The sequence below is a fragment of the Phyllostomus discolor genome, chromosome 1 (genome assembly GCF_004126475.2).
Source record: "Phyllostomus discolor isolate MPI-MPIP mPhyDis1 chromosome 1, mPhyDis1.pri.v3, whole genome shotgun sequence".
Taxonomy (NCBI): Eukaryota; Metazoa; Chordata; class Mammalia; order Chiroptera; family Phyllostomidae; genus Phyllostomus; species Phyllostomus discolor.
In genome coordinates, this window is record NC_040903.2 from 62110343 (window position 1) to 62125256 (window position 14914).

A 14914-nucleotide genomic window follows, 5' to 3' on the forward strand; every position below is an offset into this window, starting at 1 on the left:
CTCCACTTAATGCCTGGGCACTTACTATGGACCTCTGGTCTTAGTGGCCCTGAATTCTTGTATTTTCCTCAACTCCATGAGACTGAGTGAAGTTCTGCTCAGCATCTGCTCAGCCTGGTTTGTGAAGTATCAAATGTCTTGTTGGGGTCACTTTGTGATTTCCTTTCTCTGGAATCATGGCTTTTCAAGTCCTTGTTCTTTGATAGCCACCTGATGCCTTCGACATATGCTTTCCACATGCTATTCACCTTTCCTCTTAATCTCAATAGTAGAAATAGTCTTATACAAGTTCTGCCTTAACCAGATGTCCTATTTGCTTTTAATAAGAACTTCCAAATTTGCTAAATCTAGCATTTATTGAGCTCTTCCTGTATACCAGGCAGTTATTAAGTGCTTAAAATTTATCTCATAATTCTCACAAAAACCAAGAGGTAGTTGCATTTATATTTACAAAGCAGGAACCTGAAATACTCAGAGAGGTTAAGTAACTTTCCCAAAATTATGAAACAAAGGTTCATCTGAGGCAGTCTGACCACAGAGCCTGTAGGCCTATCCAGTGTAGCATGATGCCTCCCTGTAAGCTTCCTTTTGAAGAAATGACTGAACTACTTCAATCATTTTGATATAAGTGACAGTGTACCTGGTTAGTTATTAATATATTGTAACTCAGGCACTTGACAGAACAGGGTGAGAAAGGTTTGCCTTCCACAGCATTTATCTTATTGTATTCTACAATATAACCAAGTTCTTTACTGGTAATTTCTGCAAAAATCAAATTTTTGTCTTCTTACATAAAATACAATAAAATAAAACAAAGCAGGCATTACCAGCTAGAAGCAACATATTACAGAAAGAATTGTACTTACTCCTTATCTATAATTTTGGTTCTGTAAGTTTAACTTGTACAGGAACACAAAATTATAGACTTTATATTCTTATATTCTCATGATTTTGTAAGCTATGCAACTTAAATAGGAACACTTTTTCTGATTTTGTGGGATGAAAATTGTATAATATATTGGACTCAGATAAAAAATGTTATTAAGCACCAAACATTAACAAATATTTATTGAGAAAGCAAATGAGAAATACATGTGAATAGTTACATACAATCTCCTTGGAAAAAAATGCTGAGGTCTCTTGGAGTCACCAAATTATGGTTTTTAGGCCAGGATTTGCCTTCAACTTGCTCTGCAACCTCAAGCATGTCATTTAACCTCTCTGACTCGGTCTGCTTAGCTATCAAATAAAGTTAATTGTGCATGATCTAATTCCATAATTAAGTTAGGCATATTTATTAAACTCCTTCTATGTGCCAGCGCCTTTGTGAAGGCCAAAAATTGTTGGAGAATAGAAAACGAGTATAATGTATGTGAAAACATTTTGTCAAGGATAGTACATTATGTAAACAACTATTTTATGTTTTTACAATTAAGTATTTTTTCTAGGAGTGCCAGAAGCATCTAGTACTCATTCAAGTACATGGGTACTTTCACTGTGGCAAATTTTACAAATACAAATTAGCCTCTGCAAAATAAAATTCATGATAATTATCAGAAAAAAAGGTAGAATAGAAAATAAGAAATTGTTTTGTAAAAAGGACAGAGAAAGGACAATAAGGCAAAATAATATAATAATGACTATCTAGAACTCTGAATTCAGAGGGACCAATGTTCAACAGGAAAATAGAGTAAGATATCAAGAAGGTGTTAAAACTGCCTGTCAGCTTAATATTCCCATGACTAAACAAAAAAACCATCATAGAAAATTTTTATTTGATTAAAATAAAGAAAAGGAAAAATATTTAAAAATACCAAACACACTATAAAGAGAGAATAGGAAAAATAAACTTACTCTTCAATGCGAGACTCTCACTGACCACAGTATAAATGGAGGTGATAATTTTGATAATAAAGACTAGAGAGAGAGACCACAATAAGAACACAACCTTTATTTTGACAAAGGCTTTATTTTGACAAAGTTAGTGAGGTTTAAGACCCTGGACTTACTGACCCTGTGTTTTTCCAGAAACTTTACCACTGTTGGTTAAACTGTTGAAAACTAGCATTCCAGAACATTGCTCTGCAGTCCCAGCAGCACACTACATTATAGAAAAAACTCGAGTATGTCTCTTTGAGTGATATTATCACAGCTTCCAGGGAGTAAGGTAAGAATATGTTGGCCTATAATATCAAAACATAGCTCTGGATAAAGAAGCACAAAGCAGAACAGATCCTATACTACAATCTATATTATTGCTCCAGCATATGATTAATTCCACATGCAAGAATTCTTCCAAGAAGTGGAAACATCTAGCCTAATCATAAAATTTCCCAAAGTTGGCTTATTTAACTGAAATACAACTATCCTTCACTTTATAGAAAGGATAAATTTCAGAAGACTTGACCAAAGCGAACCATTTTTAAATTATCAACTTCCTCTTCATAGCCAGGGATTCCTGTCTGAAGAGAAAATAACCCTTCAATTGAAAAGAAGATATTAAGACTATATTATCAAAAATACCCACCAGTCCATGTGTCAATAATGTCATTATCAATCCACATGGCTGAAAATTCTCTCCTGCCTAATGACTGCCTAAAACATCACATCTGCTGCTCCTGGCACTTTACTCTTATAGTGTTTGTTTCTTCCCCAAACGTTTAGGTTGTCTAATAGATCTCAATTATATTGCCAACAGAGTTTTAAACCAAAGATGTTATTATTCTAATTTAGACATTCCTTACATTTAAGGCTACAATTTAGTAAGTTTTCATTCTTTGTCAATTTGGTAAAATGAAACAAATCTTAAGTTTAAATTCCCTTGTTCTTTCTGTCACTTAGATCTCTAATTAATCTTTTCTATTGGCTTGCAATAATCACCGGTGAAAGGCTGCCTTGGAACACTTGCAGTTCTGGGTCACTGAGCCAGGCAAGTTTTCATGTCTACTAATATTCTTGGAGACGGAACCAAAAAATGCCTCAGAAGTTGACAAGGCAAGAAACAAACAAACACATACATATAGACAATTGCATTCCAAATTGAACGTATTTTCTTTTAGAGTTATTTCACTATATTCCACTATATTTCACTATCAATATTCACTATATTTCACTATCAATTATTCAATGATTTTATAAAATTCACGGATCACAATGCCAATGACATAAGAATACAAAACAAAACCCAAAGAATTAACAATCAGTGATATCCTGTAGATTAAAAACATACACTTTTTATCAAGGAAAAAAAACAAGAGGTGAGAAAATGATTTAAGGTTCATGACTATAAAGTGTCTCTTGACATTTGAAGGATAGAACAGATAGAGGTCAAGGTCAAGGGGGAAGACAATCTTCAATGTGTTACTTACTTCTTTGTATCCAAAGATGATGCGTCCATCTATGAGGAGGGTTGCCTGGAATGTGAAGCTTCCCAGGTTGTAATTATCCTGCAGATGTACGTGGTCCCACTGGACAACAAGTGCTGTACCTATAAACCCCATCAGAATATAAAAAATACAATGAGAAAAACATTGCCAGTCAATTCTGGTGGGAGCCTTTTACAAAACCATGGATCTAGCCTTCAAATCTAGTAGTTGGGCTACTTAAATTTTACAAGGTTAAGTGGAATTCTGTTCCTGAAATAACATTTGGCATATAGCGAGCTTCCAGAACATGCTGAAATCAATGAAACAAATACATTTTGTCCTGGAGATGATGATGAAATGCAGTTTAATGACATTGAAGATGATGGTGAAGGTTGATGATATCTAAATTGAATTCACGGTTTCAGAGTATTATTCTATAGTTTGGATTTTGGCCATCATCTGTTAAGAATACTAAAACTTTAGGATAAATGCAGTTTGCTAAGGCAGACTGATTTGATTGTTTTAAAGTATTATATATCTTCAAGTGAAATGTTAACATTTTATTCTTTTGATGCAATGGAATTTAAGGGTAAAAGACCACAATATCTGCTGTTAAACAATAGAGAACAAGAAAAAATGAATAAAACAAGTGTTTGCTAGTTTAAAAAAAAACAGTATTTGGAATATTGTCAAAGAACTGAGTATTCTCTAAATATTTGGTAAAAACCTAACCTCATACTGAGGTTAATATTGAGCCCAGTATGGGGGAATTTTGCCTTAGGAAGTCCATTAATGTTAATGGGTACCGGCTGCTTAAACTTCCATGAGCCACTTTCAAAATGCAGCCCAAGTGAACTGCATGAATTTCAAATACATTGACAAATGCTGAGAGAGAAAGGAACACATTCAGAAAAGCTAGAACCACTTATAAAAGACCTAAAAATGTCTCTTCCATTCTTAGAATTATACTTTTCCAGGCTGAAGAAATTCTTTTAACACTAATGGAAATATTTTTCTTTGATTTCACAATGCCTGCATTTCTGTCTTTGTTGTATTGCTTCCAGCAGGCTGCAAGGTAGCTTAAAAGGGCCCCAGGCTAAGATTTCTGAAGCCTCCTTGAAGTATACTGGGGAAATCTTTAGTGTTATGTATCATGTTCTAATGAGTCATTCTACCAGGGTTTACTATGAAACTATTAACATGAAATATAAATTACAACAGTTTTATAGCTACCAATGAGAATTCATATACTTGTTTTAACTGCCATTGCTTTTTCTCTATTTTTTAAAGAAAAAAAATAAGTGGCTAACATTTTTGCTTAGCTCTAAGTATTGGATTTTCTGTTTAATTAAAAAAACATGTTGCTGAAAAATGTTCTACAGAAAATGAAACAAGCAGAACTAAAAGATCACAACCTGTCTTCCAGGTCATTAAATATCTGATTAAAAAGAAAAAAAAAATCAAGATTGTATGACAGAGAGTTTCTGGATCACTGACGAGGTGGAGGTGCTGGGACAGGAGAACCCGGAGAGGTCAGGAAAGCTTCACACCCCTCAGCACTAACCTACTCTCTGCTTTTCTCCCCTCTGACTGTTTTCCAGTTAATCCCTGTACCAGATGACCCATGCAGAATGAATACGGTCTTTAATGTGCTTTTTGAGTATAACAACGTTGAGAGCTTTTGACCAGGATGGCAACATAGGAGGCTCCAGAATTCCCCTCCTCCCATGGACACACTAAATGTACAGCGTACAGGAAGCAATTTCTTTGGAGAGAGATCCAGGGAGTAGCCAAGTGATTGCTGTGCATCAGGTGACTGAGAAAACACCTACACTGAAACTGCACATAACGAGGCGCTGACTGGGATCCTCTCTGGAGCCCGAAGGAGCCAGTGGATCCTGTGTCCCCCCTTCGGCTCACTCCAACAATAAAACAAGGTCACTAGCCTCTCTCTGGAAGGAGCTTATGTATGAGTCTAGCACCCAGTTTTTGTGGTACCACCTGAGGGACAGGGCCCCAGATTGCCTATTTGTGATGTGGAATGCGATTTGCATTCCTGAGTTCCAACAGGCCTGTAGCAGACAAAGAAGTACCTGTCAACAGACTTGCTCTTGAGCACTTGCCATGGCTATTCCCCCAGGAGTCAGCAGAGAGAGGGCATGCAAAAATGCCCATCTCCCAGTCTTTTCCTTTAGGGCCATATTTACATATTTTACAAGCTGCTGCATGAGGGTCCACCATCTAATTAGCATTCATCTAGGTGCTGAATGTTATTCTGCCCCGAACCCAAAGGAGCAGGTGGACACTTCTTCCACCTTTACCCTCCAGCTCACTCCAACAACAAAACCAATTTGCCAAAATTTATCTGAATGCTGTAGACACACGTAGTGCCCCATCTTTTATGGCTGCCACTGAGGTTTAGGCACCTAGACCCAACAGGGCTTGCAGTTATAAGTCGGAGATTATAGCAAATGAAGAAGTTTCGAAATGGGTGCAGGAGCACTTGCACGATCAAACTCACAGACCCAGTGAAGAGAGAGCAGGTAAAAATGCCTACCTCCCAGTTTCTGCCCAGAAGGGGTTTGACTGCATTCTTTCCCGACTACTCCCCGAGGGTCTAGCAACAACCTCCCTGCATCAAGGTGCTGGCTAGGGTCTTCCCCTTTAGGACATCAATGGGACTTGGAACACACTCAACTACTGAGAACAACAATGATGTCTTAGAGGGGGTGTCCAACCTTGTGGCGTCTCTGGGCCACGCTGGAAGAAGAGTTGCCTTGGGCCACACATTAAATGCATTGCGACACGTAATCACAAAAACATCTCATAATATTTGAAGTAAATTTGATTTTGTGTTGGGTCCCACTCATAGCCATCCTGAGCCTCATGTGGCCTGCGGGTTGCACACCCCTGAATCACAAGGGTTTCTGAGACAACCAGGAGCTTCAGCCCTGCTGATGGATGGATGAGGTTCATGTCCTATACAAGACCACTCTGATGAGACAAGTTGGCTATTTTATCTAATGTGCAGAAACAAACACAGAGTCAAGAAAATGAAGAAATGGAGTGTGTTTCAAATAAAAATACTAGATAAATCTCCAAGAGACAGATCTTAATGAAAGAGGTAGATGATTTACCCAGATGAGTTAAAAAATAATAGTCATAAAGAGGCTCACTGAGGTCAGAAGAGCAATGCATGAGCAAAGTGAGGATTTCAACAAAGAGGGAGAACGTGTTAAAAGCTACTAAATAGAAATCATAGAACTGAAGTATACAATAACTGACATGACAATTTTAACAGAGGGGTTCAGCAGCAGGCTAGATTAAGTTGAAGACAAGGCAGTGGTATTCGTTCAATCAGAGGTGCGAAAAGAAAAAGAATGAAAAGAGTGAAGATAGATTAAGGGACATAGAGGACACCATTGCTTGGACCAATATTCACATTACAAGGATCCCAGAAGGATAAAGGACACAGAAAGGGGCAGACAGCTTATTGAAAGAAATAGTGGCTAAAAATTTCCAGGGACAAAAACAGGCATCTGGATCCAGGAAACCCCCAAATACCAAGCAAGATAAATCAAGAGACTCACATGGAGACATGTTATAATGAAACATTACAAGAATATAAAGCTGAAGAAAGAATCTTGAAAGCAGGAAGGGAAAGCAATCTTACCACAAAAGAATCTACATAAGACTGCCAATGGATTTTTCAGTGGAAACCTTGCAGAGAAGGAGTGGGGTGACATATTCAGAGGGCCAACCAAGAGGCCTCTATTAGGCAAAGCTGTCCTATAGATGTGAAGGAGAGAGACTGTTCCAGACAAGCAAAAGCTGAAGGAGTTCATCATTGCTAGACCAGCCTTACAGGAAATGTTAAAGTGTTCTTCAAGCTGAAATAAAACCACACTAATTATAAAAGGAATTACATGAAACCGTAAAACTCAATGGTAAAGGTAAATATATAGTTAAATTCAGAATGCTTCAATATTGTGATCGATGGTCAGTAAATCACAAATAAATCTAGTGTAAAGGCTAAAAGACAACAGTATTAAAATAACTATAACTAAAATAATTTAATGGGTATACAATATAAAAATATATAAATTATTATACCAAAAACATAAAATATAATGCAGGGTATAAAAATGTAGAACTTTTATATGTATCAAACCTCTGATCATTAGTAAGAATTATACTTTATAAATTGCTACTCAAGTTATTTTTCTAGTAAAGGGTTATTTTAATTACTTTTCTAGTTTTTCTGCATTAATATTCTGTGACTCAGATTTCTGTAGTCATCTAGGTTGCCTATAACATTAGGAAGCACTGTCTTATTTTCAAAATCCAGTGATTTTTAAATTTACAGAAATACTATCTGAGAAATTTTCTAAACTGCTGGTGCCTCCTCTAGAAAAGTCTTGCTTTCCTAAAATGTTGAGTTTTCCATCCTTTAGCATTCTTTCAATGATCCTAACCAATAATGTTGGAGATATTTCAGTAAGTTGCTTTTGTATAAAAGGACATTGTGAAGAGCCTGGAATATTCAAAAGTGGTTCATTCATTTCCTGAAACACAAGCAAGTACTCATCTTTCATTGCCATATCGTAGGAAATCAATATTTCCATTTTGGGCATTACCCAGCAGATATTTCGATAAAGTAGAATATATTAACTCTTGAGTATTACTACTTTTACAGATCTCGGAATTAAAAACTCATCTTACATATTTATTATTTTTAATTTACTCATTCATAGAATAATTATGGAAGACTTACTGTGTATAAGTTTCTATGCCAGGTGCTTAAGAGAAAATGATTTCTTATAGTCATGGCCCTTATTTCAAGGAATTTAGCATTCAGCTGGAGTAGCATACATTAATTTTTTTAAAACTATTCAAATAAAAGTAAAATTCAAATATCAAGTGCTGTCTAGGTACATGCTATATGAGAGAGTATGTGGATAGAAAGACATACTCTATATGTTTTATGACTTTGATGCTCATGATATAAAAACTTGGTCATCAGAATCCTGTGCCCATGAGTGAATGTCCTCAATTGCACCTAGTAAGTGACAGAGCTTGGAAAATAATCAACTTTCATCAATCATTTCCTATTCATCAGACAGGTGATTCTGTCTGATATGTCATACAATAAGCTTCAGGTAAGTTTCTGGTTATAGTTCTGCCTCAAGTATACTTAGAATTTATCTGTGCTTTATTGAGCTTTAGTACCTCATTAAATTTGTTAGAGAGAGAAGATAAACTAGATGACAATTCTTAAAATAATCGGGGGAAGCTATTATTACAGGTAACATTCAGAGTTACTTAATACTGGATCACACTTTGTTGTTATTCAAATTGCTTGAACTTTATTTCTCAGAGTATATTTCTAACTATGTTTAGTTTCCTTCTTCCTTTGCGAATTTGACCGATAAAAAGTTTCATCATACTGGTCAGAAGATGGCTTTTAGTAAAATGATCACATTCCCCAAAATAGCTGCATCATTGAGTCTATACCATCCACTAGTGAATTTCTCCCTGATCATTAAGACAAGAGTAGAAATAGCTATGTTCATGCCAAATGCTTCTATTCTTTTAAAAGGTAAAAATCTTATTTGGACAATTAAATATTATTCCTATATTATAGAGTACAGAAATGTCTATCTTTTCAAAAGTTAATTAAATCATTAAGTAATTTAAATTCACTTTCAATTATACTTGACATGCTGAATTACATTAGTTTCAGGTAAAGAACAAAGTGATTCAACATTTATATGCCTTACAAAGTGATCACCGCAGTAAGTCTAGTAACCATCCTTATCGTAGGTAAGTATTACAATATGAGTGACTCTGTTCTCTGTGCTGTGATTTCCATGTCCATACTTATACGTAACTGGGACTTTGTACTTCTATCTTTTATTAAGTTTCCCAACAAACTCTTCTTTTGCTACAATATTTTCTCTACTAAAGTTAGAGCCTTCAATTAGATGTAGGTGTGAAAACTCATTTACGTCCTTAGGACCTTAAATTTTTACTTAGGTTTAAATAGCACTTAGTGAGACAGTCTAGGTTTTCTCTGACTATTTTATATGTCCCCCAAAGAAACAGCAGGGATAAATTGTTGCCAGTATATGTTATAAACCTTAATAGGCTCTATTTCATATTTTAAAGTCAGGAAAACTAGATTTTTAAAAATGTATTCTAACTATTCACTACCCTGTATTTTTAAAAGATATGTTCATTTTATGATATATAGTTCATAACTTTTAAAAGTTTAATATCAACATACTATGCCACTTGCCTCTACTTGAAGATCAGAAGAAATTATCCTTATTTAGCTTTTCAAATATAACAGCAAGGGTTTACTGAAAATAGCATCAAATGTATTTGCTTGGTATGAGGTGTTGCTTAGTATAACTCTTTTATTATAATGCCTAATAGATGATAATATACATTTTCTGAACAAACAAATGAATAAACGAGTGACATTTGACTATATACTTTACTTCGCATATTAACCATTTAACATTTGTCATCTTAGGGGATTTGTACCAAGTAGTTTACAAATCCAGTCTACCAAGAACAAAATAAAACAAAGTACCCCAAGTTACCAAATATTAAAATGAATCTGATGATCACTGTTTAAAAGTATACATTCAGTAAAAAAAAGACTGACCAATACATACCATTATCAAAATATCGGACTGTTGAATTTCTGGAGACACTAGGGTCGAAATTTGCCATCAGAGGCGCTATGTACTGCGTGGCTGTCAGCATCCGATGCACCACTTCTCCAGTGTATATGAAACCTGTAATTGGAAAAGTAGGAAATAGGTTTTAAAAAGAGCCCAGATAAAATTTTAATTAAAATACGTCCAACTTGGTTGCAGTCCTATTTTGAAAATAAAATATCATAGAAGCTAGAAAAAAAAAGGAGCAAAATTAATGTTTGATTGGCTGCTCGATGGTAGTTGGGTCTGGATTAAGTAACAAATTTGCAAAGGACTCTGTAGCACCCGATAGACTGTCCAATCAGAAATTGACACTATGAACAACTGTAATTGTGGGAAAAGTGACTATTATCTGAAAGAGATTATTAGGCTGAAAAGACTAACACAGTACCATCAGTATTCTAACATTTAATGTCCTATTATTAATCCCTTGTTATTTTAACACTACCCAATCATGCAAACAAATCCTTTTTTACAAATGAACATATTTTCATGGTGTTTGATTGCAATTTCTTAAACTGTAATCTCAATTTAGGACATTCTAAAAACTACATATGCATGTTTTTATATTTATTTTTATATCTTTCTCCAGTACTAAAATGGAGAAAATGTTTCAGATTTTTTTTTTAAGTTGAAGGGAGGCTAAGCACCCATGGAAAACTTGCACATTTCTCAGATTAGCCAAGTCTTTATAATGCTAGCACCTCATCAAAAAGATAAAGATTAAGTGTCTGCAGATAAGATGGCAAAACACTGATAATGCACAAATGCCTCTGTGCTTACCAGTACCAGCCTATCTTAGCAGGGGATAATGAGAGGGAATTACTATAGAGAACTTCCTCTTGAATTAACTTTCAATAGCTTCTATGTTACCACACTACCCACTTTGAATTATTCACACTGGGTTTATTTACTTTGTGGATTATCCATGACAAATTGTTAATCCTGTACTGGTTTCTTGCCTGTAAATCTTTAGGTTGCAAAGGAAAGGAGAGTTAGCTCAAGGAATGTTAACTCATTTTAATATTAATCTAAGAAATGCACAAATAAGAACATATATGCAAATAGATATACCACAGTATTACAAAATAAAATCCAAAGCAAATTATTTGTGAAAATGCAGTTGTAATGTTTGGGTAATTATAAGTTAACTAGATATCTGGGGCCACTATAGATCATTTTTCTATTTTCCCAGTAATTGATAAAACAAGCAAGATTTAAAAAATACAAAATTGGGTGAGACCAAAACTTCTAGAAGTGTTAAAACCTCTGTTATCTTACTCTGTGATCTGAAGAAAGACTTAATTAAAATATTGTGGTCTTTATTTTTCAAATTCTCAACTGGAGTTTCTAGGTGAGTTACTGGAAAATTAAATCTATAGTTATTTACTTTGAAATTAATTTGTTTTTGCACCAATGTCTTCTTTCCTTGACTTCCTTTTCATTTTTTCCAAAGGTATACTTAGATTCTAGCTATTAACCTTACAGTGTATTTTAACTAGTACAGTCTTTAGCATGTGTTTTAATCACTGATCACATCTTGTTTCTCATTTGATGAACAATAGCTTTCAAAATAAATTTCCTATGTCTGGAGAAAAATTTTGTACATTCGCAATTTCACATAGCTCACATGTGCTAAAAGATAGTATATAAAGTGATGCAGTCATTGCTTGTATTTTCCTGTAGATTTTCAGAGACAGTCTTGAAGTTCAAAGCCCCACATCACATCCTCAAAATTGTGAGGATGCTAAGTAATTATTTTTTTTCAGGGAGTATGATTTATTTTTTCCTCTGCTCCTCACCAATATGCCTTAATAATTTCCCCATTAAAATGGTAAGAAATTTTCTCTAAGTCTGAGAATTTAAGGGAAAAATTAAATTATACTCTGCCAATGTTCTTTCAGGGACAGTAGCTCTAGATAATTATTTCTCTATGTTCTTTGAGTACTAATAGAAGAAACTTTACTTGATTTAAAAATAAAGGCAATAATTGAAGCCAGTAAGATAACTTTAAATTGATACAGAATTCATTTTCTGAAACAACTCTATGAAAAGCAGCGGTGATTCCTAAAAAAAGGGTTACAAAATGCAGAAACATGGGTGATTTCAAATACTTAATTCTTACTGTTGGTATTTAAAATCACATACCCGTATGAAGTCTCGAATTGTTCCCAAAGAAAAAAGTAAAACTACAAAAGAATTTGTTACAATGTAAAAGCTATAATTACAAGCCTTGATTCTTCTATTATGAATTATCTACACCTTGTAAAATTAAAATAAATTACAATCACTGTTGCTGTGACTCCTACAGGTGGAGCAACCGTTAAGAAAAAGGAACGACTGCTATCCTTACTAGCCCTTTCGACTCCGCTAATAATATACTGCCACTGTCACTACTGTCACCACCAGGAATAATGTGAAAGCAATCCAAGGGGGCAAATGCTCAATTACTCCTCAAAATGAGTTTAATTTGGCGAATTCAGAGACTACTTGCTTGTGTTCCTCAGCCAGGTCCAACTCTAACTCCTTCAGTATGTTAGGTTAGTTCTGAATGACCAAGAAGTAAAACGCTTGACTGAGCTGCTGGGCTCTACTTAGTTCTCCGTACGTCCGCAGATTTTTCAAATGCCATGTCAGCAGTGGTTAATGACGAAGTGGAGGGGCACCCTAAAGGCGCTGAAAGCAGGGAGGTGTACCTAGGTATTGAGTGAGAACCAGTCAGGCAAATTAAGGACAACTTTAATGTGATAAATATTTCCGAAGCTTCAAAGGCACCCAGAGCCACTCAGATGTTTCTTTTCTCTCAAATTTTGTTTTTCAATAACAGTTTACATCCAGCATTATTTTGTATTAGTTTCAAGTGTACAGCACAGTGGTTAGACAATCATCTACTTTAGAAAGTGTTCCCCCAATATTTCAGGTGTCCACCTGTCACTATACACAGTGAAGAGTTTCCTCAAAAAATTAAAAATGGAACTTCCTTTTGACCTAGTGAGTCCACTTCCGGGAATATATCTGAAGAAACCCAAAACACTAATGTGAAAGAGTATATGCACCCCTATGTTCATTGTAGCATTATTTACATTTACTTCTTTTCTTTAGCTGTCTCGGGCATGTCCAGTTGTACAGAAAAAATATTCTTCTTGCTTTTTCACATTTTGAGGTAATTTAGGATATATATATATATATATATATATATATATAATAGTATTAATATGATTATTGAGTTTTTTAAACAGTTATAGTTATTTGAAGGGCTAATCATAAAATGTCTTCTTTTTTTGCTCACTTTATGCTTTTCTTTAAATATCACTTATTTATCTAGCCATTAGATTTGCAGACAAATTGTTATCCAGATAACCTGGTAACCAGAAAGATACCTCCGTTTGAACGATCCAAATAAGAGAGGCAAATGTGTTTGGTTTTTTGAATTTCAAATGATAGCTAACACAGTGAACTTCTCTTCAGCCTTTACTAGTAAACCTGGCGTCAAGTTTTGAGTTCAACTCTAATCGACAGCTTTGCTGTTGCATCTTGAAGGCTCTCTTTGCACTGCTTTCTGCCGAAGGCTTGTAGTCACTTAAAAAACTATTTTTTTGTTTAGATAGAGAGAGGAAGGGGGAGAGAGAGAGAAAGTCAGAGAGAAAGAGACTCATTTATGCATTAATTGGTTGCTCCTTGTATGTGCCCTGACCACAGATAAATCCGCAATCCTAGCGTGTCAGGATAATGCTCTAACCAACTGAGCTACCCAACCAGAGCAAACAATCTAGTTTTAAATCTAAATGTTTTCAAGTCATTTGAGGATTCTATCATTGTAAGTCTTGATATGAATAAACCCTCCTCAGTCATTTTATATTTACTAACTATAGTTACATATTTATTATTCATCAATACTACTGTGATATAGTGAAATTAACAAATACCTGTTCACCTTTACCAATTACATTGTTTTCATGTACTCTCTTCAATGTATCCTTATAATAACTTTGAAAAGAATATTATCATTTCCCTTTACTAAATGAGGCATGTAATAAAGCTGGGTAATTTGCTTAAAGCCACATAGCTAGAATCAGTCTTCTAATTCCAAATATTATGACCTCTTTACAATATATTTCAGAATTCATTGTTTTGAGAACCACATCCTCTTCCTCACTGGATTTCATACTTAAACAAGGAGTTTGAGGAAGAAGAGACCTGTTCTCTCTGAAAATTCCAACACCTACGCCTTAGAACAAAGTTGTAGTCATTTCAAATCCTACTACTTTTTATTATAACTCGTATTACTTTAGCCTCTGTTCCTTTAATTGGCAACTTGTATAAGTAGGTTGAAGTTAGATTCCTCTACTGCAATATACCAAGTGACTCTTAAATTGGTAGGTGAGTGACATACAATTAGATAATTTATTTAACAGTACAAGCCAGTTATTTCCTGGCCAGGGCCTTCATGTCTCTGGGCCTCAGTTCTCTTATCTACTCAAAGGAGGAGTAATGGCATCATTATCATTGAGCTGCTGTGAGGTTTGAGTAAGTTGGTAAATGAATAGCACTTGAAAACAGTGCTTAAAATAAAACTTTGCTGAAAATAACCAATCTATTAAATTCTCTCTAATTTTTACCCCTTGAAGTCTTCTCTGTTTAAGGCATAGTAGTTGATTAGGCTTGAACTAAGATGTTTATATGACTTCAAAATTGAGCTTCAGATCCAAATGGCATGACATTCATTCCTTTGCACTATTCCAGTTTGGGGTAAGGCGTACCACTGATCTAACTGCAAGGCAACAGGCAACAAAAAGCCTTAATGTCCAAGTTCTTCATTAG

At 34.9% G+C, this 14914-nt stretch overlaps 1 protein-coding gene across 1 annotated transcript in view; it reads right to left on the minus strand.

The window, feature by feature from the left end:
* PLXDC2 (plexin domain containing 2) overlaps nt 1-14914 on the minus strand; it is a 403365-nt gene that overhangs the window by 97472 nt on the left and 290979 nt on the right. Inside the window, exons 6-7 of the mRNA XM_028507369.2 lie at nt 10049-10171; nt 3369-3487 (exon numbers count right to left, since the gene is read on the minus strand). Coding sequence (XP_028363170.1) covers nt 3369-3487; nt 10049-10171 — 242 coding nt within the window. The remainder of the gene's footprint in view (nt 1-3368; nt 3488-10048; nt 10172-14914) is intronic.